Source organism: Hemitrygon akajei, chromosome 25 (genome assembly GCF_048418815.1).
Source record: "Hemitrygon akajei chromosome 25, sHemAka1.3, whole genome shotgun sequence".
Taxonomy (NCBI): Eukaryota; Metazoa; Chordata; class Chondrichthyes; order Myliobatiformes; family Dasyatidae; genus Hemitrygon; species Hemitrygon akajei.
Genome location: NC_133148.1, coordinates 42910298 through 42936227, shown reverse-complemented (window position 1 = coordinate 42936227; position 25930 = coordinate 42910298). Strand labels below are relative to the sequence as shown.

The 25930-nt window shown below is 43.4% G+C and overlaps 1 protein-coding gene across 1 annotated transcript in view; it reads left to right on the top strand.

Annotated features, from left to right (window-relative positions):
- The first annotated feature begins 9137 nt into the window (after window positions 1–9137).
- The window catches only part of capns1b (calpain, small subunit 1 b), a 39454-nt gene continuing 22661 nt past the window's right edge, over window positions 9138–25930 (top strand). Inside the window, exons 1-3 of the mRNA XM_073029394.1 lie at window positions 9138–9510; window positions 9715–9830; window positions 20346–20364. Coding sequence (XP_072885495.1) covers window positions 9751–9830; window positions 20346–20364 — 99 coding nt within the window. The 5' untranslated portion in view covers window positions 9138–9510; window positions 9715–9750. The remainder of the gene's footprint in view (window positions 9511–9714; window positions 9831–20345; window positions 20365–25930) is intronic.

The following is a 25930-nucleotide window of genomic DNA, read 5'->3' as shown; positions in this document are numbered from 1 at the left end:
ATAGAGAGGTCTGTTGAAGTCTGATGGTACTAATTTTAACAGTATTTATTAGTAAAGATTCACAAAAATAATATCAATGCAAACATACAGATAATATACGTTGTCAATACTAAATCTAAAGGTGCGGGTATAATAATAATCAATAAGAAATAAGCTCTATCGTTGTCTAGGGGATAATGAATTGTCCGATGGAAATGTACAGTTCACTGCAGTTCCATAAGCTGCCGTCTTTTGGTTGTCGCTGTGTTGCACTTTGTTGGAGAGAGAGAGAAATAGGAATAGAATGGGAACAGTTACCCTGCGGGTTTTCCAACCTTTATGAGTTCGATCCGTCGGAGTCTCGTTGGGGGTGGCCGTTCACTTGTGGCCTCTCCTTTAGCTAAAGCCGTTCTTCCGTGGTAAGGCCGCCAATCCCAGGCAAGGGAAGGACGCACATGAGCCCCCCCACCAGCTGTCGCTATTAAACGCTGTCACAGGATTTCTAGCGTGTCTTCTGGTGCGTCTGAGGGGCTGTTCCCACAGACCCTCTTTTTATCCTGACTCACAGGGTCTCAGGTGTCAATCAGGTTGGGGATGATGCAATCCCTCCACCAACCTCCTCCTTGGTTCATTGCCTGGGGCTTTGATTGCATCGTCCAGGATGCAATACACAAGTCCATCTCCAAGAGACAATAGCCGGTATCAATGGGTCCGCCTTTCGGAGGCCAGGACACATTCTAACCCTTTTGTGGATTCTGCATGTCTTTCTCTCATTTCCTGTGTCTCCTGAATTGACTCAATAGTGATCTTGCGATTCTCACAAAGGAGGGGGCTACCCCCGCACCCTTCGGCCCCTCAGAGCTGTGGTACATTCATAACAATAGGAACACCAAGAAAGCATTTGATAAGGTGCAATGTAACAGGCTCATCAGCAAAGTGGAAGCAAACGGCAGAAATGTGACATCTAAAAAACTGATAAGGAAGTGACAACAAAGACCATAAGGCATAGGAGCAGAATTTGGCCATTCGGTCCTTCGAGTCTGGTTTATTATCCCACTCAACCCCTTTCTCTTGCCTTCTCCCCGTAACCTTTGACACCTTGACTAACCAAGAACCAAAGGAGTGCTGATGAAAGGTTGTTTCTCTGACTACAGGAAGATGAATATTCATGTTCCCATGGTTTTGGTGTTGGGAAAATACAAAATACAAAAGCTATTTGAAAGAAAAAAGACGGGAGCCAAGAGATAAGATTCTTAGTTCATGTTTACCTTAAGTGAGGTGAGTACTTACTATGTGATAGCATCATGGAGTATGCAATTTATGTATTTATAGATATAACTCTTAATGAATTATTTAAGCAATCAGGTAAGCTTAATCAAACAATATGTTTACAATAGTACTCAAATAATATTGAAATATTACATACACAATAGAGGCCAAACTGGATCTACATAAGACATAGGAGCAGAATTAGGCCATCTGGTCCATTGGGTCTGCTCTGCCATTCAATCACGGCTGATCCTTTTTCCTTCTCCTCAGCCCCATCCGCAGCCTTCGCCCCGTAACCTTTGATGCCATGTCCAATCAAAAACCTGTCAAGCTCTGCCTTAAGTACACCCATCGATCTGGAGGCTGTGCCCTCTTGTCCCCACCATGGGAAACATCCTTTACACATCTACTCTGTCTAGGCCTTTCAACATTTGAAAAGTTTTGATGAGATTCCACCCCCATCCTTCTAAATTCCAGCAAGAACAGTTCCAGATCCATCAAACCTTCCTCATATGATAACACTCACTTTCATTCCCATAAATGTCCTTGTGAATTTCCTCTGAATCCTCTCCAATGCCAGCACATCTTTTCTTAGACGAAGAGCCCAAAACTGTTCACAATACTCAAGATGCCTTATAAAGCCTCAGCATCACACCCCTGCTCTTGTATTCTTGTCCACTTGAAATGAAAGCTCACATTGGATTTGCCTTCCTCTCCACCGAATCTACCTGTAGGTTAACCTTTAGGGAGTTCTGCACAAGGACTCCCAAGTCTCCTTTGCATCTCAGATTTTTGCATTTTCTCCTCAGTTAGAAAAGAGTCTGCACAATTATTTCTACTACCAAAGTGCATGATCATGCATTTTCCAACATTGTATTTCATTTGTCACTTTCTTGCCTATTCTCCTAATCTTTCTAAGTCCTTCTGCAGCCTATCTGTTTCCTCAATACTATTTGCCCTTCCACTAATCTTAGTATCATCTGCAACCTTGGCAACAAAGCCATCTATTCTATCATCTAAAACACTGATATACAGTACAGCATAAAAAGAAGCAGAACACCGCTAGGCACTGGCAGCTAACCAGAACAGGCTCCTTTTATTCCCACTCACCGCCTCCTACCAATCAGCCAATGCTCTAACCATGCCTGTAAATTTCCTGTACTATAATACCATGGGCTCTTAACTTGGGTAACCAGCCTCATGTGTAGCTCCTTGTTAAAGGCCTTCTGAAAGTTCAAATAAGTAAGATCCACAGCATCCCCTTTATCTATCCTACTTGTAATTTTCTCAAAGAATTTAACAGGCTCATCGGGCAAGATTTAATGTACCCTTGTGTTGTTCAGCTTTTTGAGCACCTTCTCCCCTGTAATAGCAACTGCACTCACTTCTCTTCTTTTACACCCTACAGCATCTGGCATACCGCTATGTCTTCAACAGTGAAGAGTGATGCAAAATATCCATCTAGTTCATCTGTCATCTCCTTGTCTCCTGTTATTATTTCTCCAACCTCATTTTCTAATGGTCCTATATCCACTCTCATTTGTTATTTTTTTACATGCCTGCAAAAGCTTTTACACTCCACTTTGATATTGTTTGCTAGCTTGCTTTCATATTTCATCTATTCCCTCTTAATAATTTTACTTGCTCTCTGTAGGTTTTTAAAAGCTTCCCAATCCTTCATCTTCTCACTAATTTTTACTTTGTTGTATGCCCTCTCTTTTGCTTTTAAACTAGTTTTGACTTCCCTTGTCAGCCATGGTTGTACTATTTTGCCATTTGAGTATTTATTTGTTTTTGGAATACATCTATTCTGCACCTTCCTCATTTATCCCAGAAACTCATGCCATTGCTGCTCTGCTGTCATCCCTGCCAGCATCTCCTTCCAATTTACTTTGGCCAACTCCTCTCTCATACCACTGTAATTTCCCTTACTCCACTGAAATACTTGCTACGTCAGACATTACTTTCTCACTATCAGATTTCATGTTAAACTCCATCATATTGCAATAACTGTCTCCTAAGGGTTCCTTTACCTTAAGCTCCCTAATCACCTCCAGTTCATTACCTAACACCCAGTCCAGTATAGCTGATCCCCTAGTAGGCTCAATGACAAACTGCTCTAAAAAGCCATCTCATAGACATTCAACAAATTCACTCTCTTGAGGTCCATTACCGACCTGATTTTCCCAATCAACCTGCATGTTGAAATTTCCCATGACAATCATAACATTGCTCTTTTGACATGCCTTTTCTATTTCCCATTGTAATCTGTGGTCCATATCCCAGCTACTGTTGGGAGGCCTGTATATAACTGCCATCAGGGTCCTTTTACCCACAGTTTCTATACTCACAAGGATTCAACATCTTCCATGTCACATCTTTCTACTGATTTGATGCCATTCTTTACCAGCTTAGCCACGCCACCCAATCTGCCTACATTCCTATCTCTCTGATACAACGTCTAACCTTGGACATTCAGCTTTCAACTACAGCCATGATTCAGTGATGGTTACAACATCATACCTGGCAATCTGTAAAAGTGCAACAAGATCATACAGCTTATTTCTTATACTCTGTGCATTGAGATATAACACTGAGCACTGTATTTGCTACTCTTTTTGATTCTGCATCCCTAATGCGCTGATACTCACCCTGTTGGCTGCAAATTTGTCCTTGAGTTCAATGACCTTGACTTTGTGGGATGATTTCTCAAGGTGCAGATGGCCAAAACTGTGTGGTATTGCGAATTGCGAGGAGAATGGTGAGAAATCACAGTAGGACATGAGCAATGGACAGCTATGTGTCAGATGAAGTTCAACAAGGAGAGATGTGGGGTGAGATATTTCGATCTGAAGAATGAGGAGAGGCATGTATCTAAAGTCTGAGGTATACTGTACAGGGTAAACAGGAAGGGAGACAATGGGGCCCCATTGCTGCATATAACCATGTCTGATACACAGCTCTGAAGCTGCACAAACTGTGGTCTGCCAGTCACATAGTTCATTATTCAGGATGCAATGGAAGTGCCAAGCTGCATTGAACGGAGCTTTCCCCCCAACAATTAGTTTGTCTTTTTTAAAACCTTTTTAACCTTTTCCATGAAACTTCAGCTAATCGAGGAAGCCACTTAATTGGGCCAAAATGTGCTGGTCCCATGTGTCCCAATTAATGGGAATCCACAGTGTATATATAAATATTTCTTTTCCTGTTGCAATTTACAATATTATTATATTTTGCAATGTGCTGCTGCAAAACAACAAATTTCATGACAAATACACACAAAATGCTGGAGGAACTCAGCAGGCCAGGTAGTATCTAGGAAAAGAGTACAGTCGACGTTTCGGGGAGAAACGCTTTGGCACTCCTGCCGAGAAGATTCGGTCCGAAACGTCGACTACTCTTTTCCATAGATGCTGCCTGGCCTGCTGAGTTCCTCCAGCATTTTGTGTGTGTTGCTCGGATTTCCAGCATCCGTGGATTTTCTCTTGTTTGTGATTGAATCTCACGACATGTATCAATGATAGTAAACCAGCTTCAGTTTGATGTTCAATCACTTGAGGGAACTGGAATTAAGAACAACATGATAAAATATTTAAATATAATGTGTGATTTGGAATCTAGCCTGCGCTGACTGTAGATGTGGTAGAGACAGGGCTGTTTGTGGCTCTCGAAATGAAATCAGATAAAAATACAGTGAAGAAAAAAATGCATAGAAGGGGCTGAGAGTGAAAGTAGTGAGTGGCTCTGATGGAGGGCTGGCAGAACATAATGGGCTGAATAGCCTCTTTCTTTTGTGTAACTTGCATGATTCTATTAATAAATGCTGTTGTTGCTAAGACTGTTGAAACACAGGGAAAAGGGAGCTGGAAGAGAGGGAGAGGGATACACAGAAAGTGAATAAGAATGGAGAGAGGTAAAAACAGGAACAGTTGCACAGAGGGTGAGAGAGAGAGGTAAACGAAGAGAAGGAAACGACAAGTATGGTGGGGTTAAGGAGAGACACGTAACAAGAGGGACAGAGAGAGGGCAGCCATACTGGGAGAGTTTGAGCTAGTTTGGGAGATGGAGAGGGCATGGGGCATACTGAAGGAGTTTGAGAAAGATGAAGATGCACTCTGGGAGAGGGAGAGAGAGTGGGTTGCGTACTGGGGGGGGACAGACTGGGAGATGCACTCTGGGAGAGAGACAGAGAGAGGGGGACATACTGGGGGAGACTGACATGACCAGTTTCTGTGCAGTACATGGGGATAACTAGATCTGAGAAAATTAAATTTATGGTTGTGCAACCAATCTGGTAGCTGCATCAAAATGGAGCTGAAGGTTCTTTAAGTGAGGAGAACAATTTGGATTTGTGAAATTCAATAGGCAATCACTCTGAGAATTTGGACAAGGCTCCACAATGTGTAATCACTGTACAGGTGTGCTTGTTCACCGGCTCATACCACAGAGGTGACTCATTGCAAATAAAGGGCTCCTCCCCAGCCCATTATATACAAATGTTGTGTAATTGCACAACAGCATGAGATGAGGCCATTGTGCCCGTCCTTCCATACCACCTCAGTCTGAGAGCAAACCAACTTTCATTCCCCGGTCTCTCTCTCTTTATATGTGTAAAGGAATACTTAGACCCTGTTCCTTGTGCAGAAATTATGCCTTGAAATGGTGCACAAAAATAAGCAACTATCCTGCTACGAATTCCATCCAAAGTTCAAAAGCAGTGTGTTGTTAATGGGTTAGTACCTGCATGAATACTGTGGGTCAGGAATTTACTGGAAGGCCCCACTGAGTTTAAAAGAAATGTGGGAAAGGAGTTATTAAGATTAGCTTTATTTATAAAGATTAATTTTACTTGTCACAGGTACATTGAAACAGACAGTGAAATGTGTTGCTTGTGTCACATCAAACCAATGAGGATTGGGCAACTGGTGCCAATATAGCATAAACAAGAGAAAATCTGCAGGTGCTCGAAATTCAGAGCAACACACATAAAATGCTGGAGGAACTCAGCAGGCCAGGCAGCATCTATATATAAAAAAAAGAGCAAACTGTCAATGTTTCAGGCTGAGACCCTTCATCAAGACCACATAGCACGTTCACAACTCCCTAACCTGTATGTCTTTGGAATGTGTGAGGCAACTGGAGAACCAGGAGGAAATCCACGGGGTTATTTATTTATTGAGATACAGAGTTGAGTAGGCCCCTCCAGCCTTCAAGCCACACTGCCCAGCAATCCCCGATGTAATCCTAGCCTAATCACAGGACAATTTACAATGACCAATTAACCTGCAGACCAGTATGTTTTTGAACTCTGGGAGGAAACCAGGTGACCCAGAGGGAACCCTCACGGTCACGGGTAGAACGTACAAACTCCTTACACACAGTGGCGGGCACCGAACCCTGTTCTCATCTCACACTGGATCAGATGCAGACTAAAGTAATCCAGCTTATTTTCCAGACAGTGAACTGGAGAACAGTATTGACGGGAGAGCTGGCCTGTAGCGGCTAGACTTTTAACCAAGCCCATATTCCAGAGCATTCTCTCACACTGGAATCTAAAGTTGTAATTTGTTACACTGAGGTACATTGAAAAACTCATGAACAAAAACGTAATCAGTGTTGAGAACTACTTCCAATGTTAACAACACACACAAAATGCTGGTGGATCACAGCAGGCCAGGCAGCATCTATAAGGAGAAGCACTATCGATGTTTCGGGCCGAGACCCTTCATCAGGACTAACTGAAAGGAAAGATAGTAAGAGATTTGAAAGTAGTGGGGGGAGGGAGAAATGTGAAATGATAGGAGAAGACCGGAGGGGGTGGGATGAAGCTAAGAGCTGGAAAGGTGATTGGCAAAAGTGATACAGAGCTGGAGAAGGGAAAGGATCATGGGACGGGAGGCCTCAGGAGAAAGAAAAGTGGGGGGGGGGGAGAGAAGCACCAGAGGGAGATGGAGAACAGGCAAACAACTAAATATGTCAGGGATGGGGTAAGAAGGGGAGGAAGGGCATTAACGGAAGTTAGAGAAGTCAATGTTTATGCCATCAGGTTGGAGGCTACTGTGGTGAACTACATATACCTGTCTGGACACATGGTGGTCAACTACTGCTTGTTCTTTCTTCCAGTCAATAAAAGCCGATATCTCAACTTCACGTCTCAGAGAGAGTTATTGATGGTGCATCAGCTACCCAGCCGGTATATAAGGTGTTGTTCCTCCAACCTGAGTTTGGATTCATTTTGACAGTACTCTCTAAATGGAGGCCTGTGACTAGTGGTGTGCAGCAGAGATTGGTGCTGGGTCCATTGTTGTTTGTCATCTATATCAATGACCTGGCTAATAATATGGTCAACTGGCACAGCAAATCTGCAGATGACTCCAAGACTGGGGGTGTAATGGACAGTGAGGAAGACTATCAAAACTTGTAGCAGGATCTGGACCAGCTGGAAAAACAGGCTAAAAAAATGGCAGATGGAATTTGATGCAGATAAGTGCGAGGTTTTACACTTTGGTAGGACCAACCAGGGTAGGTCTTACACAGTGACCGGTAGGGAACTGAGGAGTGTTGTAGAACAAAGGGATCTGGGAATACAGGCATATAATTTGTTGAAAATGGCATCACATGTAGTCAAGGTTGTAAATAAATTTTTTGACACATTGGCCTTCATAGAGCAAAACACTGAGTACAGGAGATGAGGCATTATGTTAAAATTGTACAAGGTGTTGGAGAGGCCTAATTTGGAGTAATGTGTGTGCAGTGTTAGTCATTTACCTGCAGGAAAGATGTAAATAAGTTTCAAAGAGTACAGAGAAATTTTACAAGAATGTTGCTGGATCTGGAGGGCCTGAGCAGTAGGGAGAGATTGAATAGGTTAGGACTTTATTCCTTTGATCGTAGAAGATTGAGGGGAGATTTGATAGAGGTATACAAAATTATGAGGGGCGTAGATAGGCTAAATCATATATGTCAAACTCAAGGCCCACGGGCCAAATCCGGCCCGCGGTGGAATTATCTTTAACCGGCAAGATAATATCTAATCACTATTAAAGCTGGCCCCAGTAATCGAAGCGCCTATGGCGTATGATATGGCTAATGCTGAGTTTATTCAGGTACCAGGTTTTCAGGGTTTTTAGTGTTTATTTGGCAGTCTTGCTCAGCAGTCTTCTTCATAAGAAATGGAATTTGTAAAGTGAAACACTTTGTAGTTATAGCAGAGACTGAGACACATGAGAGCAGGCTGAAAAAACGGAGGCAACGAAAGCTGCGTTCGCACGCGTCCGACTGATCCGGCCCGCATGAAGCTGCATTTTGCTCAATCCGGCCCGTGACCTAAAATGAGTTTGACACCCCTGGGCTAAATGCAAGCAGGCTTTTCCTGCTGAGGTCATGGGCTAAAGGTGGAAGGTGAAAGGTTTAAGAGGAACATGAGGGGAAACTTCTTGACTCAGAGGGTTGTGAGAATGTGGAATGAACTGCCAGCACAAGTAGTGCATGGAAGCTCGATTTCAACATTTAAGAGATGTTTGAACAGGTACATGGATGGGAGGGGTATGAAGGGCAATGGTCCCAGTGTAAATCTATGGGAGTAGGCAGGTTAAATGGTTCAGCATGGTCTAAATGGGCTGATGAGTCAAAGAAAATGAACCTACATGTTTATAATTCATGCCAGTGGATGATATACCTTCACGAAACACAGTCTCAAAATGAAACGTGCCTTTCAGTAGTACATAGGAAATCCAGTACTGTACAGAACTCTAACTCACTCCCCACAGGGAAATCCTATTATCCACAGTGCCCAGACCCGTCATCGGGACTGAACAGGAAGGAGGATGATCCCAGAATAAAAAGGTAGGGCGGGTGTGTGGGAAGGAGTACAAGCTGACGGGTGTTGGGTGAAACCGGGTGGTGAAGTAAAGACTGGAGAAGAAAGGCGAAGGGTCTCGGCCCGAAATGTCAGCTGTTTATTCCTTTCCATAGATGCTGCCTGACCTGCTGAGTTCCTCCAGCATTGTGTGTGCGTTGCTCTGGATTTCCAGCATCTGCAAAATCTTTTCTGCTTATACCTTCTATATGGTCTCCTGAAAAAAAAATTGACAGCCAATCGACCAAAACTTGCTTAGCAACCAGAAACGGAAGGGGCGTTAGGACCCAGAGTGGTTATGCGTGGATCGTCAATGGGTGGGGACGGGGAACAGGACTGACAGCTTTAAAGCACAAATCGGTGGTAGAGCAGCGCCATTTGCATCCAGTTCGGTCTTTTAGTTGGTAAGAATTTTTTTCCGGCTGTGTTTCTCTTCTATATACAATGAGTATTTGAGTTATTGAAGCTTGGGGGAGGGAACATTTTCGGAACGACGATAATCATTGTATCTAATAGCGGAAACATTGTAGTTTGGGCTGAAATTGATGCGGATCCCGGCTGAAGTTCCACTGAAATTAACCTTGTGTGTCTCTCTTTCTCTCTTCCAGCTGCTCTTCCCAGCCACTAAACCCTTTAACTTCACCATGTTCCGTTTTCTGAGCGGCGCCGCTGGCAACTCCGGCCTGGCCAACCAACTCCTGCAAGGCCTGGCCGGCGTGATTGGGTGAGTTAGTTCCCTGACACTCCCTCTCTCTTCGGAATTTGCTTCATCGCATCGCTCTGGACTTGAACTCATAAGCGGGGAGGGGGTAGGGGTGGTTAAATGGGACCATTCGGCCCATTGCGGCTGTGTTCGCTCAAGAGCCCAGCCCTTTCTCACTCTCCAGTACCTAGTCGGTCAGTCAGTCTGCTGTATTATTCCCTCCCGGGATGTGATTTTATTTTAAAAATACATAAAAATTAAATATATTTTCAGAAAGTTTGCAATTATTGAGTTTGCAGGAAATGTTTTTTAATATATGGTATCGCCTGCGGGATCTTGTCATTTGCCGGATCTGCATTTCATTCTGTTTCTGCGGGCGTGGTTCACCGACTGGGTATCGCGGACTTGTGCAAAGCCATTGTTTAAACAAGTTATTAATTTTGCATAGAACCCCATTTGGCTTATTATTGGCTTCCAAGTCAAATTTCCATGGAAGCCATTCTAAAATTATGAAGTTTAAAGTCGCCGCAGATTTTTATTTTTGTCGGCCTACTGTATTTAAACAGCTTCAGCAAAGACTTAAACCCACCCTATGTGCGAAGTACAGTAGCTATAAGTTCTGAGACAAACCGCTCCTAGTTCAAATAAAGCTGTATTTGGACTTCACTGTGTAAAATCAATCAAACTACAATCTAATTGGCGATACTAATCTTTATCTACTCTCCAGCTATCTCTGAATATTGAGTTACAGTGAAATTACTTTGCCTCATCTGTTTGATTATTTTGTCCCTCCTGGACCAAGCCCTTCTTCCGTGGAAGTTCTCTTTGTACCACTTTCCTGTGCCAAGTGTTCTTTAACAAGCACATGCAAACTGTAAACTGTGACTCAGTGTGGTTCCCTCTGAAATCTTGTGTACATACATGTAGCCTTTCATTGGCCTGGCAGGGGGAAGCATGCCTGTAGCTCGCTGGACACAGCAAGCTCCCACAAGTGGTTGGGAATGCACCTCACCGGTTTGCTTGATGTTCTGACAATGAGACAAAACGAAAAACGTTTTTGGTATAGTACCTCAAAACAGGCTTGCTGCCAAGACAGAAGGGAGTGGAATACGAAGGGACAATTCTTCAGTAATCTGAGGCAGTGAGTGGGCCCCCAGATGTTTGTGTGATGGTCACTGCTTTTCATAGTACACTCAGTGTCCACCTGCTCATTAATGCAAATATCTAATCAGCCTATCATGTGGCAGCAACTCAATGCATGAAAGCATGCAGACATGGTCAAGAGGTTCAGATATTGTTCAAACCAAACATCAGAATGGGGAAGAGATGTGATCTAAGTGGCTTTGACTGTGGAATGATTGCTGGTGCCAGATGGGGTGGTTTGAGTAGCTCAGAAACTGCTGATCTCCTGGGATTTTCACACACAAGTCTCTACAGTTTACAGAGAATGGTGTGAAAAATCAAAAATAAATCCAGTGAGTTGTGGTTCTTTGGGCATAAAGGCCTTGATAATGAGAGGGGTTAGAGGAGAATGACCAGACTGGTTCAAGCTGACAGGAACTCAAATAACCACGTGTTACAACAGTGGTGTGCAGAAGAGCATCTCTGAATGCACAACACATCAAACCTTGAGGTGGATGGGCTACAGCAGGTGAAGTCCACAGATCAGTGGCCACTTTATTAGGTATGGGGTGCACTGGGCACAGTGTGAGGATGACACTGAATTTGAGAGTGTCTTGAACTTGCACAGTCTTTAAAGGAAGTACAAGTGACAGCTGAACTTCTCTTGATGAATAATGAGCTATTACATGTTGGTGGCAAGGGGCAATATAGAAGGGTCTGAGTTCTACCTACTGCTCATTGGAAGTGGGAGGGCAGGTGAGAGAGTGCTTAAAGTTTTATGGGTAATATTAAGGAGGGAAGTCTAGAGAGTTATCAGTTTTCTTTTACAGACTGATAGATGTGTGTATTGGAGGAAGATGCATTAAGGACACTTGCTAGAGATTCTTGGGTAGGCACATGGATGATAGAAAAATGGAGGTTTTATGTGGGTTAGATTGATTTTTGGTTAGGTAAAGGGTTAGCACAACATTGTGGGCCGAAGGGCCTGTACTGCGTGATGATGGCCTATGTTCTACGTTTAAGGGCAGGTTAGTCACAACTAACCCTTCAGAGCACTGGTTTAGCCACAGTTGTCCCAATCTGGTTGGGACATTAAATCTTTGGAGAAGGTGCAGAAGAAATTTACTTGTATGAATCTTGTGGGAAGGGACTTTTAGACTGGAAAAATGGGGATTGTTTTGGAAGAGGATGTTGTGAGGTGATCGGATGGGGAATATTTAAAATCACAGAGGACTCAGATTGTAAGTGTTTCCGTTGGCTTGTGTAGAGTTGCTGGACTGAATGGCCTCTCAGTGCTGTATCCAGTGTGTTAAAGTTAGGAGAAACCTAGTGTGAGTTGAGCAATGTCTTGTGAGCTGCAGTGGGTCTTGACTACATTCAATGCAGTGACCCTCTGGAATCTGATGTGGATCATTCCTGTGCTACTTTCGTTGGCTGCTGTTCTCTTGAGGTGATTGGGGCATCCGATGTACAGGGACCCAGTTAAAAAGGGCGGGAGTGTTGTTGATTTTTGGCTCTGTGGGTAACTTTACAGCTTTTGAGAACTAATTAGTTCAACTCCGGTTCTGAGGACCCCGGTACAGAGCTCAGAGTCTTAAGATGTTCTGCAGATGCTGGAAATCTTGGGCAATACACACACACAATACTGGAGCAACTCAGCAGGTCAGGCTACCTGATGAAGGGTCCTGGCCTGAAATGTCTACCATTCATTTCCTTCCATGGATTCTGCCTGACCTGCTGAGAGGGTGGTGTTTTCTCATTTGGGTGAGAAATTAGACTGGGTATTTAAAATGAAAATAAGTTGTCACTATTGCACTGCCTGATCAATAGCGATCTCTCAGTTCCAGCCTGTCCAAGACTGGATTTTGGAAGGTATTGCCTTCCTATTTGTGGGATCCACAGTATATACACTTTTAATGTGACAACGTGGCTGCACTTGTTTTACCGTGAGCAGTTGTTGCCACCCTGCCCCCTCAGGCAAGGTCAGGTCTATTTTCTCAGTCACCCGCTGGGTGTGTAGTTTCACAGGGCGGACTGATCTCTTCAGACCGGTGAGCTCTTGGCTCCATGAGGTGTTGTCTCCCTGGGTGCAGAAGGAACAAGATTGATTAAAAAAAACAAATACGAAGAAAACTAGAGCTAGAGAGTGGTTTCGGGGCCTTCCAGGCCCACACTGCCCAGTTACCACATGACCAATTAACCTACTAACCTGCACTTCAGAAAGTGGGAGGAAACTGGAGCACCCAGAGGAAGTCCCCACAGTAACGGGGAGAAGGTACGAGCTCCTCGCAGTCAGGACCAGGGATTGTACTCGGTGCTGTAATAGTGTAATGCTAACCACTACACTGTGCTGAAAATGACACATTTCACATGTCAAGTCAGTGAGGGTGTGCTGGGGGTAGCCTGCAAGTCTGGCACCAACGTGGCATGCCCACAACTCACTAACCCTAACCTGTCCATCTACGGAATGTGGGAAGAAACCGGAGCATCCGGAGGAACTATGTGCGGTCTTGAGGAGAATGTACTGTATAAACTCTACATGTTCAGGGAAAAATTCAGTTATGTTTTCTGGTTGTCACACACTTCATCCAATCCCCGATTTCAATGGGAATGCATTTCTAGTATCAGGATATGATAACATTAGCTGCTTTGGCTAAGTGGTACAGCAAATATCCTGATGGGATGGTGCTGACTCATTTGGAAGATTCTGGGATAGTCAGGAATATCACCTTAAGTGCCTATTGTTAAAAGAATCCTGAAACTCTTGTTTCTTCAAAATACAAGGGTGTGCACTGATTAATAACTCATTTGGTGATGGTGATGCGTCATGTGGAATCCCAGGAGGAGTGACTTTGATATTGTATTTGTGGTGTTGGCCCTTCCCTTGGGTTAGCTACACCACGCTTCTTGAAGAACGAGTCCTGACAGTGTTGTAATGAGGAATTCCGTGCAGCATTTTTTCAGTCTTATCATCCAGTTTCATAAAGCTGGGTGCATTTCCTCCCAGTTCTGTACTAGTTGTCAGCCAGCTGCCTTGCATCCAGGGTTGACCTTGTCTCCACCGTGCAGCAGTTCCTTGTGTTCTGCGTTGGAGCATCTGTTCCAAGGTCACAATGAAGTCTTGTGTGAGAGGGTATATCAGCGAACCATGACTGACTTCACAGCTTTTCAATCTGAAACCTCAACGGTTCCTTACCAACTCCTCGTCTCCAAACAGATGTTGCTGAATACTCTGGAGTTTCTCCAGCAGATTGATGTGCCAAATTGGACCATAAGACTGGACCCTGTGTAACCATCTCTCAGACGTTTCATGGGCGTTTCTAAGCAGGAGTTGTGAGTGGATTGACACACTGTCATCGGTTCAATACATTCTGTCCCAATCAACATGGGGAAATTTGTTGGAGAGTCGTACAACATGGGAAAAGGCTCTTTGGCTCAACTTGCGCCTCTAAGCTGGTCCTATTTGCCTAATTTTGACCCAGAGTCCTGGAAACTTTTCCTCTCAAATACTCGCCTAGATGACTTTTAAATGTCCTCATTGTTCTTTCTCCACTAGTCGTTCCACACACACATCGGTCTGTGTGAAGAAGTTGTCCTTCTCACCAAAACCCTATACCCTCTGGTTTTTGATTCCCTTTCCATGGGAGTGGGGGTAAAGTCTAATTTTGTGCAGCAATTGTATTTACAGTATATAATGTGAAAGTTCTTGGAGTTGAGTGAAAATAGATTATTTGCAAAATGCATTAAAGCCAAATAAATACAGTCTCAAGTATTCAGAAAGTGTTACATAAATTTTAACCGCTGTTGGATCAGGGTGCAGAATTATCATTCATAAGGTCATTAGATATAGGAGCAGAATTGGGCCATTTAGCCCATCGAGTCTGCTCTGCTGTATCATCATGGCTGATCCATTTCCCTCAGCCCCAAATTCCTGCCTTTCTCTCTCCCTCTTCTTTCCTACCCGGTATCCCTTCATGCTCTGACCAATCAAGAATATATCAACCTCTACCTTAAATATACTCATTGATTTGGCCTCTACAGCCTCCTGTGGCAACAAATTCCACAAATTCATCACTTTTTTTTTGTATTGTTGTTTAACTTTCCCGTGCTGGCTTTTATTTTATATAATCACCTACTGTATATGTGTGCAATTGTTCAGTAAATTTCCTATAACTGTTGTTGACTCATTCCAAATGTTCCTGAAGCTTCTCAGTTTTACTGCGACTTTGAATCTGATTTATAGAGTAATTCTCTACCTATAAAAGCGGTGTTATCTCTAGTTTGAGATAACACAATGGTTTCTTTGTTCTTGTAACACTTAATAAAACAGCTGTAATTGCCAAGCTTTGTCGATTTTTGACTTCTGAAGAATCTCTGGATTCATATCACCAGATGCAATGCCGCTAATGTAGTTTTCTATTGAATTTAATAGGTTTGGTCCTTTTTATTTTAAGACCCACTTACAAAATGCCTAATTAGAGGGTCACCCTTCCTTCGTGCACTGAGAATTTCCCTTTGGAAAACGCTGGGCACAAGGTCTGAACTGCAACTAGTCTGTAGCATCTGGAAACTTTAGTCAATCACACCAATCTGACGCTTCCCGTTTCAGATGTTAAAAGGGAAATTGTTTAACAGTGTAATGATGGTGAACTATATTATTACAAAACACTGATAACTGATCTATGATGAACATTGACATGAAAGCATTTTGTGTCGTTTGCCTATTGAGTTATACACTCAGTGGCCATTTTATTAGGTACACGTAGACCTTGCCAATGCAAATATCTAATCACCAATTGTGTGGCAACAACTCAATGCATAAAAGTATGCAGACATGGTCAAAGGGTTCAGTTGTGTTCAGACCAGAGATCAGAAAGGAGAGGAATGATCTAAGTGACTTTGACTATGGAATGATTGTAGGTGTCAGATGGGGTGGTTTGAGTATCTCAGAATCTACTGGCCCACAATGTTGTGTCAATTCAGCTAAAAAGCAAATCAAAGAGACTTCCAAACACTGATTCTTCTATCTTACACCATGTCCATATCCCTCCATCTTCCTTGTATTCATATGCCTATCTAAACATCTCCACCATACTGGTCGGTGCATTCCAGGCATCCACCACTCGTTGAGTAAAAATAAAACTTGCCACTCGCATCCCCTTTGAACCTACCCCCTCTCACCTCAGTGCATGCACCTGGGTATTAGACATTTCAACCCTGGGAAATGGATTCTCTTTGTTCACTCTATCTAGGCCTATAATCTTGTAAAATTCTGTCAGATCTCCAGTCAGGCTCTGGCACTCCGGGGGGGGGGGGGGGGGGAGTTTATCCAGCCTCTCATGCCCTCTAAACCAGGCAGCATCCTGGTAAACCTCTTCAGCACCCTCTCCAAAGCCTCAACATCCTTCCTATAGTGGGGTGACCAGAACTGTACTCTTTGTTCCTGATGTGGCCTAACCAGAGTTTTATAAAGTTACAACATAACCTCTAGACTTTTGAACTCAATGCCTTGACTAATAAAAGCAAGCATTCCATAAGCCTTCTTAATCACCCTATCGACCTGTGTAGCCACTTTCAAAAAATGGCCAAACTGGTTCAAGCTGACAGGAAGGCAACAGTAACTCAAATAACCACATATTACAACAGTGATGTGCAGAAGAGCATCTCTGAACGCACAACACATGGAATCTTGAAGTAGATGGGCTACAGCAGTGACGACCACAGACACACTCAGTGGGCACTTTATTAGGTACAGGAAGTTCCCGATAAAGTGTCCACTGAGTGTAACGAATATCACCGAGTCATTCTTAGTGTGAGCCCATAATTGTGAGGATTAGTCGTTTTGTGTAGTTAGGCACATAGACTGAAAAATTTCAGCCCTTGTGATTGAGATTGGTAACTACTTTTTATGATTACACAAGAAATAGGAGCAAGAGTTGGCCATCTGGCCCATCTAGCCTGCTGCACCATTCAATAAGATCATGGCTGATCTGGCTATGGACTCTCTCTACCTACCTGCCTTTTCTCCATAACCCTTAATTCCCCTACTGTGCAAAAATCTATCCAACCTTGTCTTAAATATATTTACTGAGGTAGCCTCCACTGCTTCATTGGGCAGAGAATTCCACAGATTCACCACTCTCCGGGAAAAGCAGTTCCTCCTCAGCTAAATTACTCCCACAAATCTTGAGGTTGTGTCCCCTAATTTTAGTCTCTCCTACCAGTGGAAACCACTTTCCTGCCTGTATCTTACCTATCTCTTTCATAATTTTATGTTTCTGTAAGATTTCTCATTCTTCTGAATTCCAGCGAGTACAGTCCCAGATGACTCAATCTCTCTTCACAGTCTAATCCCCTCATCTCTAGAATCAACCTGGTGAACCTCCTCTGCACTGCTTCCAAAGCTAGTATATCCTTCTTCAAGTAAGGAGACCAGAACTGCATGCAGTACTCCAGGTGTGGCCCCACCAGTATCCTGTACAGTTGCAGCATAGCCTCCCTGCTCTTAAATTCAATCCCTCTAGCAATGAAGGCCAACATTCCATTTGCCTTCTTGATAGTCTGCTGCACCTGCAAACCAACCTTTTGTGATTCATCTGCAAACCAGCAGATTCTGTGATTTATTTATCTTTTTAAAAAAATTTTATAAGCATTGTTTGGCTCTGAGCCTGTACTTGCTGGAGTTTGGAAGAATGAGGAGTGATATCATTGAAACCTATCGATTAGAATAGATGTGTAAAGGATGTTTCTAAGAGTGGGGAGAAGTCTTGGAACAGAGGACACAGCCTCAGAATATAAGGACATAATTTAGAACGTAAATGAAGAGTAATTTCTTCAGCCAGAGGGCAGTGCCAGAGTTGGTTGTGGAGGCCAAGTCATTGGATATACTTAAAGTGGAGGTTGATGGGTTCTTGATTAGTCATTAATCAAAGGTTTTGGGGATCATGCAGGGAAATGCGGTTGAGAGGGATGATAAATAGGCCATGATGGTATGGCGGAGCAGACTCGATGGGCTGAATGGCCTAATTCTCCTATGTTTGTGGTCTAATGGTTAAAACCGCATGATATCAGGCCCTTTGTCTCACTGAGTTGTCACTAACTATTTTCACTGATTCTACACCAATCCCCCTTGTTATATTCTTCCCATTCTCCAATCAATATTCCCCCCTCTAGAATCTGTCCCTCACCTACACGCTGGGGGCAATTTGCAGCAGCTAATTAACCTATTGATCTGAATGTCTTTGGGATGTGGGGGAGAATCAGGTCTGATAGGGGAAATCTACAGATCCACAGTAAGAACATGCGAACTCCACACATGCGCTGCCTCGGTTCTGCGGGTTGATTGGCCGTGGCGCTGCGCTGCCTCGGTTCTGCGGGTTGATTGGCCGTGGCGCTGCGCTGCCTCGGTTCTGCAAGGACTGGTGCATTATCAATGATTTGATGTTCAGCACTTCTGCTTTTCTGTATGGAGGTGTTCAAAAACAGAGATGCATGATATAAGACAAGATTGTGCTGGCATTGGAGTGGGCCCAGAGGGGGTTCACAAGGATGATTTTGGGAATGAAAGGGTTATCATACAAGGAACATTGGCTCCTGGTGTGTACTCACTGGAATTTAGAAGGATGGTGGGGGGGCTCTCATTGAAACGTTTTGAATGTTGAAAGGCCTTGACAGAGTAGGTATGGAAAAGATGTTTCCTATGGTGGGGGAGTCTAGGATAAGAGGGCACAGCTTCAGGATAGAGGGTGTCCATTTAAAACAGATGTGGAGAAACTTCTTTAGCCAGAGGGTGGTGAGTTTGTGGAATTCATTACCACAGGCAGTTGTGGAGGTCAGGTCATTGGGTGTATTTAAGGCAGAGATTGATAGATTCTTGATCGGACATGGCATCAAGAGAAGGCCAGGAAGTGGGTCTGAGGAGGGTATAAAAGGAACAGCCATGATTGAATGGTGGAGCAGACTAGATGGGCCAAATGACTCAATTCTGCTCCTATGTCTTGTGTATTGAGAGTATGGTGGGATGACACCCCCACTGAGCTCACCACAGGGGGAACATGGATGTGTGGGAGAGGTGAGCTGGGTACACTTTCTACCCATTTATCAACGATGTCAGGAAGGGCTGGTATGTAAGTGATGTGAGGCTGCCTTTCCTGTGAGAAGATGTAAAAAATTTGAATTATTTTGCTTTTAATGTTAAAGTTATTTTAAAAACTAAGTTAAAAGTTGGAAGACCTTGGCCAGTCAAAAAGCATCTGAGGAAAGAGGAATCAGTTAACATTATGGGTCAGGACTCTTCCTCAGAATGGATTCTCTTTCCACAGACGTTGCTTGACCTACTGAGTTCTATCATTTCTTGTTTAGTTTCAGATTTCAGTATCTGTTATTTTGTTTTTCAGTTATTTTTATAAACTTGTTCTGTCATCTCTGACAAAGTCAAGGTCAAGTTTATTGTCATGTGCACAGGTGCAATGAAAATTTTCTAGCAGCTGCATCAGACACACAAGAAATTGACACACGAAATCTGTTTTAGTTCAGAGTGGTCACAGTGTTGCTGCACTGAGGTACTGATCAGGGTTGTGCAGGTTGGTTCAAGAACCAAATGGTTGATGGGAAGTAGCTGTTCTTGAATCTGATGGTGGGGGACTTCAGGCTTCTGTACCTCCTGCCCAATGGTAGCTATGAGAAGATGGCATGGCCCGAATGGCAGGAATCTTTTGATAGATGTTGCCTACTTGACGATGTGTTTCCTGTAGATACAACTGGTGGTGGGTAGGGATGTGCCCTTGATGTATTGGGCTGGGTTCACTACTTGTTGCAGTGGTGAGGTGTTGGGATATCCTAGATGGATCCATTGTGGTTTTGTCTCAGACTAGTCTGGGATTGGGAGGATTGGTTCTCACCTATACTGGGATGGTAAATGTGAGAGTCCAGTCCTGCAAGGTCTTGGATAAACTGAGGGACTCGAGTGAAGAACTTGTGCTGTTGCTGGTACCTTTTGAAGTGTTGTTCAGTCCCACTGTTCCCTCCAAGCAGTGTAGATGTGTAGCCGTGCAGTAACTGAAATGCTCCCGCACACATATCTTTCATTGCTATGCAACTGGAATTTTCTTATTTAAACCATTTAAAAATTTGAATCATTTAAAAATAACAATTGTTGCTCTGAGCAGGACATTTTAAAAGATAAATCTTTAAAAAATTTATGCATTTAAAAAATATTGAGGGAATATTGGTTAGTACACAATGTGTACGAGGAAGCTTGTATGTAGCATAGTTGTTGCTTAGACTGAGACGGGAAAGGTATGGGTGCATGGTTAATATGTATATTTGAAATATACAATGCCCGAAAGTTTACTACATAATTTTTTTTCTTCCTTTCTTTCTCTTCCTCCTTCCCACCTGCCAATCATCCTGCAGCCAAATGTCTACTGGACCAGTAAGTATATGTGATATATTTTTTCTTCTTGCTTTTTAAAGCCAATCAAGATTAGTACCAGGTTTGAGCTTAGAGGGTTCAAACTTAAAGATTAGCTTTATTTATGACATGTTCAATGCACATTTATTATCAAAGTATATATGAGGATGTATGAAAATGCAACCTTGAAATTTGTCTCCTTATAGACAGCCACAAAACAAAGAAACACAACAGAACCGATTAAAACAAAATGGTGAAGCACAGCAGTGACTTGCTGGAAGCAAACAAAATTATAAATTGCTGTATTAATCACGTACATCAAATCATACAGTGAAGTGAGCTGTCTGCGTCGAGGATGTGCTGGGGGCAGCCTGCAAGTATCGTCGTGCTTCTGGTTCCAACATATTATTCCCACAAGGAGGGCACAGTAGCGTAGTGGTTAACAAAATGCTTTATAGTACATATTACTTGGGGTCAATTCCTGCCACCAGTGTCTGAGGAGTTTGTGCATTCTCCTCGTGACCATGTGGGTTCATCTGGGTGCTCTGGTTTCCTCCCACAGTCCAAAGATGTGCAGGTTGGTAGGGGGTTAATTGGTCATTGCAAATTGTCCCATGGTTGGTCTAGGATTAAATCAGGGGTTACTGGGCCAAAGGGGCCTATTCTGTACTGGTTGGTGGGTTAATTGTTCACTGTGAATTATCGTGATTAGCCTCGGTTTAAATTGGGGGATTGCAGGGAAGCGGGGAACAAAGGGCCAGAAGGGTCTAAATAAATAAACCCTAACTTGTACATTGGTTGATCGGGTTGCTGTACTTTTTATTGTATGGGGTGGGTTTGATGTTTCTCTCTGAATAGCTTTCATGCTCTTTCTTTGTTTCTTATCTATCTGGAGAAGATGAATTTCAGAGTTGTATATGGATGTGTGCTTTGATAATAAATGAACCTTTGATCTTTGTAATGTGGGGGGAAACATTATGCTAACTGCTGTATGACTGTACCACCGTTGGGCTGTACTAAAGGCTGTAAATGTAGAGAGATCTCCAGTGGTCTGGGGTGGATACTAGCAAATTATCTTTTGCCTTCCATTCTGAGTCGTGGAGAGTTGTATGCTGACTGAAGATATTGGCTTGTATCCCATTGTTTGCCCATGAACAGTAAATTAGTTCATTGCCATTTTATACTGCAGTACAATGGAAAAACTTTTACAAACCATCTGTACAGATCACTACATCAAATGATGCATTGAGGTAGTATGAAGTTAAACAATAACAGAATGCAGAGCAGAGAAAGTGTAATACTGACTTACTGCCCATTATGCCACTGATGTTCAGGGCAGCAATGAAGATCCTCCATCACGAGCTTCCTCTCAGTTTTCACTACCATCAGTCATGCGAGTCCCCAGTGGAGACTCGGGAATACCATCGCACTCAGATGTAGAAGGATTCTTCACTGCTGTTTCTGGAACAGCTTTATTTGACCAGTCAGGGTTGTTAGCCCTGAGCTGAACCCCCAAACCTGTAGGACTGGTGGATCGCTCTGTCTGGCCTCTACCCTTTGACCTGTTTGGCATGGGTGACCCTACCAAAAGACAAACACTAAGCCCTGATTCCATTCAACGTTGCCCTCTGGGGTATTGAGGCACACAAGCCTCCAAATCATGATGAGGTTTTGGTCATCCTGGAGGAAAGTGCAGTGGTGCATGTGAGGCCATGATCTAGATTGCGAGGTAAAGAGATGGTTTTGCTGTGCAGGAGATCAGTTCAGTGGTCTTGTAGCAATGGGATAGAAGCTGTCCTTGAGCCTGGTGGTACATGCTTTCAGGCTCTTGTATCTTCTGCCTGATGGGAGGAGGGAGAGTGCGAATGTTTGGGGTCAGAAGGGTCTTTATGTTGACAGCTTTACTGAGGCAGTGAGAAGTCCCAAAGTGGGGAGGCTGATTTCTGTGTTAGGCTGAGGAATAGTCTGTCCCGGGCCAATACTAGAGGATAGTGAGGGTCAATGATCTTGTTCCACTGAGATGCTTGGGGTTTGAATCATGGTGGGAGGTAGAGGGAGAGATTTGTGGATTACTGAAGTCTGCTTTTGTTAGAACTGCAGTGATTAACTGTGGTAAAGGATTGCATCTAACGATGATCCCGCAGTTCTTACAGCTCACTTCTCTCTACTGTGGACGAAAAGATTTCAAGAGGTGCCCTCCAATGAGGGAAATACAAAGAAATGAGCATTCCCTGTTCAGAAGAACATGCTGACCCCTTGCTCCATGCCTATGACAAGATATCTTGGGAAGACTCTGGGTCAAGATAAATGTTAGTCTCCCTTTCCAGTTCCAAAAGGGTTTTACTAATTGGAAAGATGACTGAAAATTCCAATCCTTGAGGCAGTCCATTTCATCATAGCTGATGCATTTTCCTCTCAGCCCCAATTCCCAGCCTTCTCATATCCCTTCATGCCCTGACCAATCAACAGTCTTATCAACCTATGTCTTAAATATACTCAATGACTCGGCCTCCACATCTGCCTGTGACAACGAATTCCACCGATTCACCACCCTCTAAAGAAATTCCTCCTTGTCTCCGTTCCAAATGGACTTCCCTCTATTCTGAGGCAGTGTCCTCTGGTCGTAGACTACCCTACCATTGGAAACATCCTCTCCATATCTCCGTATCCACTCTATTGAGGGCTTTCAACATCGGTTAGGCTTCAAAGAGATTCTTCCCTCTCTCCCCCTCCCACCAATCAACTGAATACCAGTGAGTGCAGTCTCAATTAAACGCTCCTCATATGATAAGCCTTTCAATCCGAAATTACTTTTGTGACCCTCCTTTGAACTCTCTCCAATCCTTTCTTAGATTGGGGGACAAAACTGTTCACAATACTCCCAAGTGAGGCATGGCCTGTACCATAAGAAGCCTCCATATTATATCCTTGCTTTTGTATCGTCGTCGTCTCGAAATGAATGCAAACATCGTAAGACATAGGAGCAGAATTAGGCCATTCAGCTCATCGTCCACTCTGCCATTTCATCATGGCTGATCCCAGGTCTCATATACCTGCCCTCTTACCATATCCCTTGATGCCCCAACCAAACAGTAATGTATCAACTTCTGCTTTAGATATACTGATAGACTTGGCTTCAACCACAGCCTGTGGCAGAGCATTCCACAGATTCACCACTCTGGCTAAAATAATTATTCCTTACTTCTGTACTAAAAGGTCACCCCTCAATTTTGAGGCTTTGCCCTCTACCTCTAGAGACCCTCACCAGGGAAAACATCCTCTCCACATCCATCTTATCTAGTCCTTTCAACATTAGGTAGGTTTAAATGAGATCCCCCCTCCCACATTTTTCTAAATTCCAGTGAGCACAAGCCCAAAGCTGCCAGATTCTCCTTGTATGTTAATCCCCTCTTTTCCAGAACATCCTTGTGCACCTCCTCTGGATTCTCTCCAATGACGATACATCCGTTTTGAGACGAGTGGCCCAAAACTGTTGACAACATTCCAAGTGCGGCCTGACTAGTGTCTTATAAAGTGCCAGCATTGTCTCCTTGTTTTTATATTCTATTCCCCTTGAAATAAATGTAAACATTGCATTTGAATTGAATTGACTTTATTACTTGCATCCTTCATGTACATGAGTAAAAATCTTTGCACATTTAGACATAATGTAATGTGCAATTTATAGTAATTTGTAGTAAATGGTATGTACAACAGGACAGTCAATACAACGTAGAAATACAATTGTATCAGCGTGAATGAATCAGTCTGATGGCCTGGTGGAAGAAGCTGCCCCGGAGCCTGTTGGTCCTGGCTTTTGTGCTGCGTTACCGTTTCCTGGATGGAAGCAGCTGGAACAGTTTGTGGTTGGAGTGACTTGGGTCCCCAATGATCCTTTGGGCTTTTTTTACACACCTGTCTTTGTAAATGTCCTGAATAGTGGGAAGTTCCCATCTACAGATGCCCTGGGCTGTCCACACCACTCTCTGCAGAGTCCTGCGATTGAGGGAAGTACAGTTCCCATACCAGGCAGTGATGCAGCCTGTCTGCTTAACCACAGACTCAACCTGTGAATTAACCTTCTGGGAGTCTTGTACGAGGAATCCCAAGTCCCTTTGCACCTCTGATGTTTGAATTTTCTCCTTGTTTAGATAATAGTCTGTACTATTGTTCCTTTTACCAAAATGCGTTATCATTTATTTCCCAACACTGTACCATCTACCACTATTTTGCCCATTCTTCCAATTTGTCTAAGTCCTGTTGCAATCGCATTCCTTCCTCAGCACTACCTACCCCTCCACCTATCTTCATGTCATCTGCAAACTTTGCTACACAGCCATCAATTCCATTATCCAAATCATTGACAAACAATGTGAAAAGTAGCGGTCCCAATCCTGACCCCTGAGGAACACCAGTAGTCATTGGCAGCCAACCAGAAAAGGCCCCCTTTATTCCCACTCACTGCCTCCTTCCGGTCAGCTATTCTTCAATCCATGCCAGTATCTTTCCTGTAACACCACAGGATTTTAACTTGTTAAGCAGTCTCATATGAGGCACTTTATCAAATGCCTTCTGAAAATCTAAGTAAATGACCTCCAGCATCCCCTTTGTCCACTCTGCTTGTTACTTCCTCGTAGAACTCTTAACACATTTGTCAGGCAAGATTTCCATTAATAGAAACTCATTAGTCTCCATTTACCCCCGAAACCTTGTCTTTAAAAACTGACTCCAACACTTTCCCAACCACTGAGTTTAGGTTACGCAAAGTACGCTGCAGATGCTGTGGTCAAATCAAGACGTACAAAAAAGCTGGATGAACTCAGCATGTCGGAGAGCATCCATTGACTGCTTTCTTTCAACGGATGCTGCCCGACTTGCTGAGGTCATCCAGCTTTTTTGTACATCTTGAGTTTAGGCTAACTGGCCTATAATCTCCTCCTTTGTTTCCCTTTGTCCTTAAATAGTGGAGTGACATTTGCAATTTTCCAGTCCTCTGGGATCATGCCAGAATCAAGTGATCCTTGAAAGATCATGACCAATGCATCTGTTATCTCTTCAACAACCTCTCTCAGGACTCTAGGATGTAGTACATTTGGCCCAGGTGACATATCCACCTTAATACCTTTTGAATTTGCTTAGCACTTTTTCCTTTGTAATAATAAATTAAGTTCATCTCCCATTTCTTTGTCCCCTATTACTACCTCATTTGCCTTCCTCACCACAGGCTCAACCATCAAACTAACCTTTGGGGAATCCTGCACAAGAACTCCCAAGTCCCTTTTGTACCTCAGTTTTTTGTATTTTCTCTCCATTTAGAATATAGTCTACCCTTTATTTCTTCTATTGAAGTGCCTGACCTTGCATTTCCTGACACAATATTCAATTTACCATGTCTTTTCCCATTTTCTTAATCCATCTAAGTCCTTCTGTAGCCTCTCTGCTTCCCAACACTACCAGCCCCTCCACCTACCTTCGTATTGTCTGTAAACATGGCCACAAAGCCATCAAGTCTGTCAGCCAAATCATTGACATATAACGTAAAAAGAAACAGTCCTAATGCAGACACCTGTGGAACACCATAAAAGGC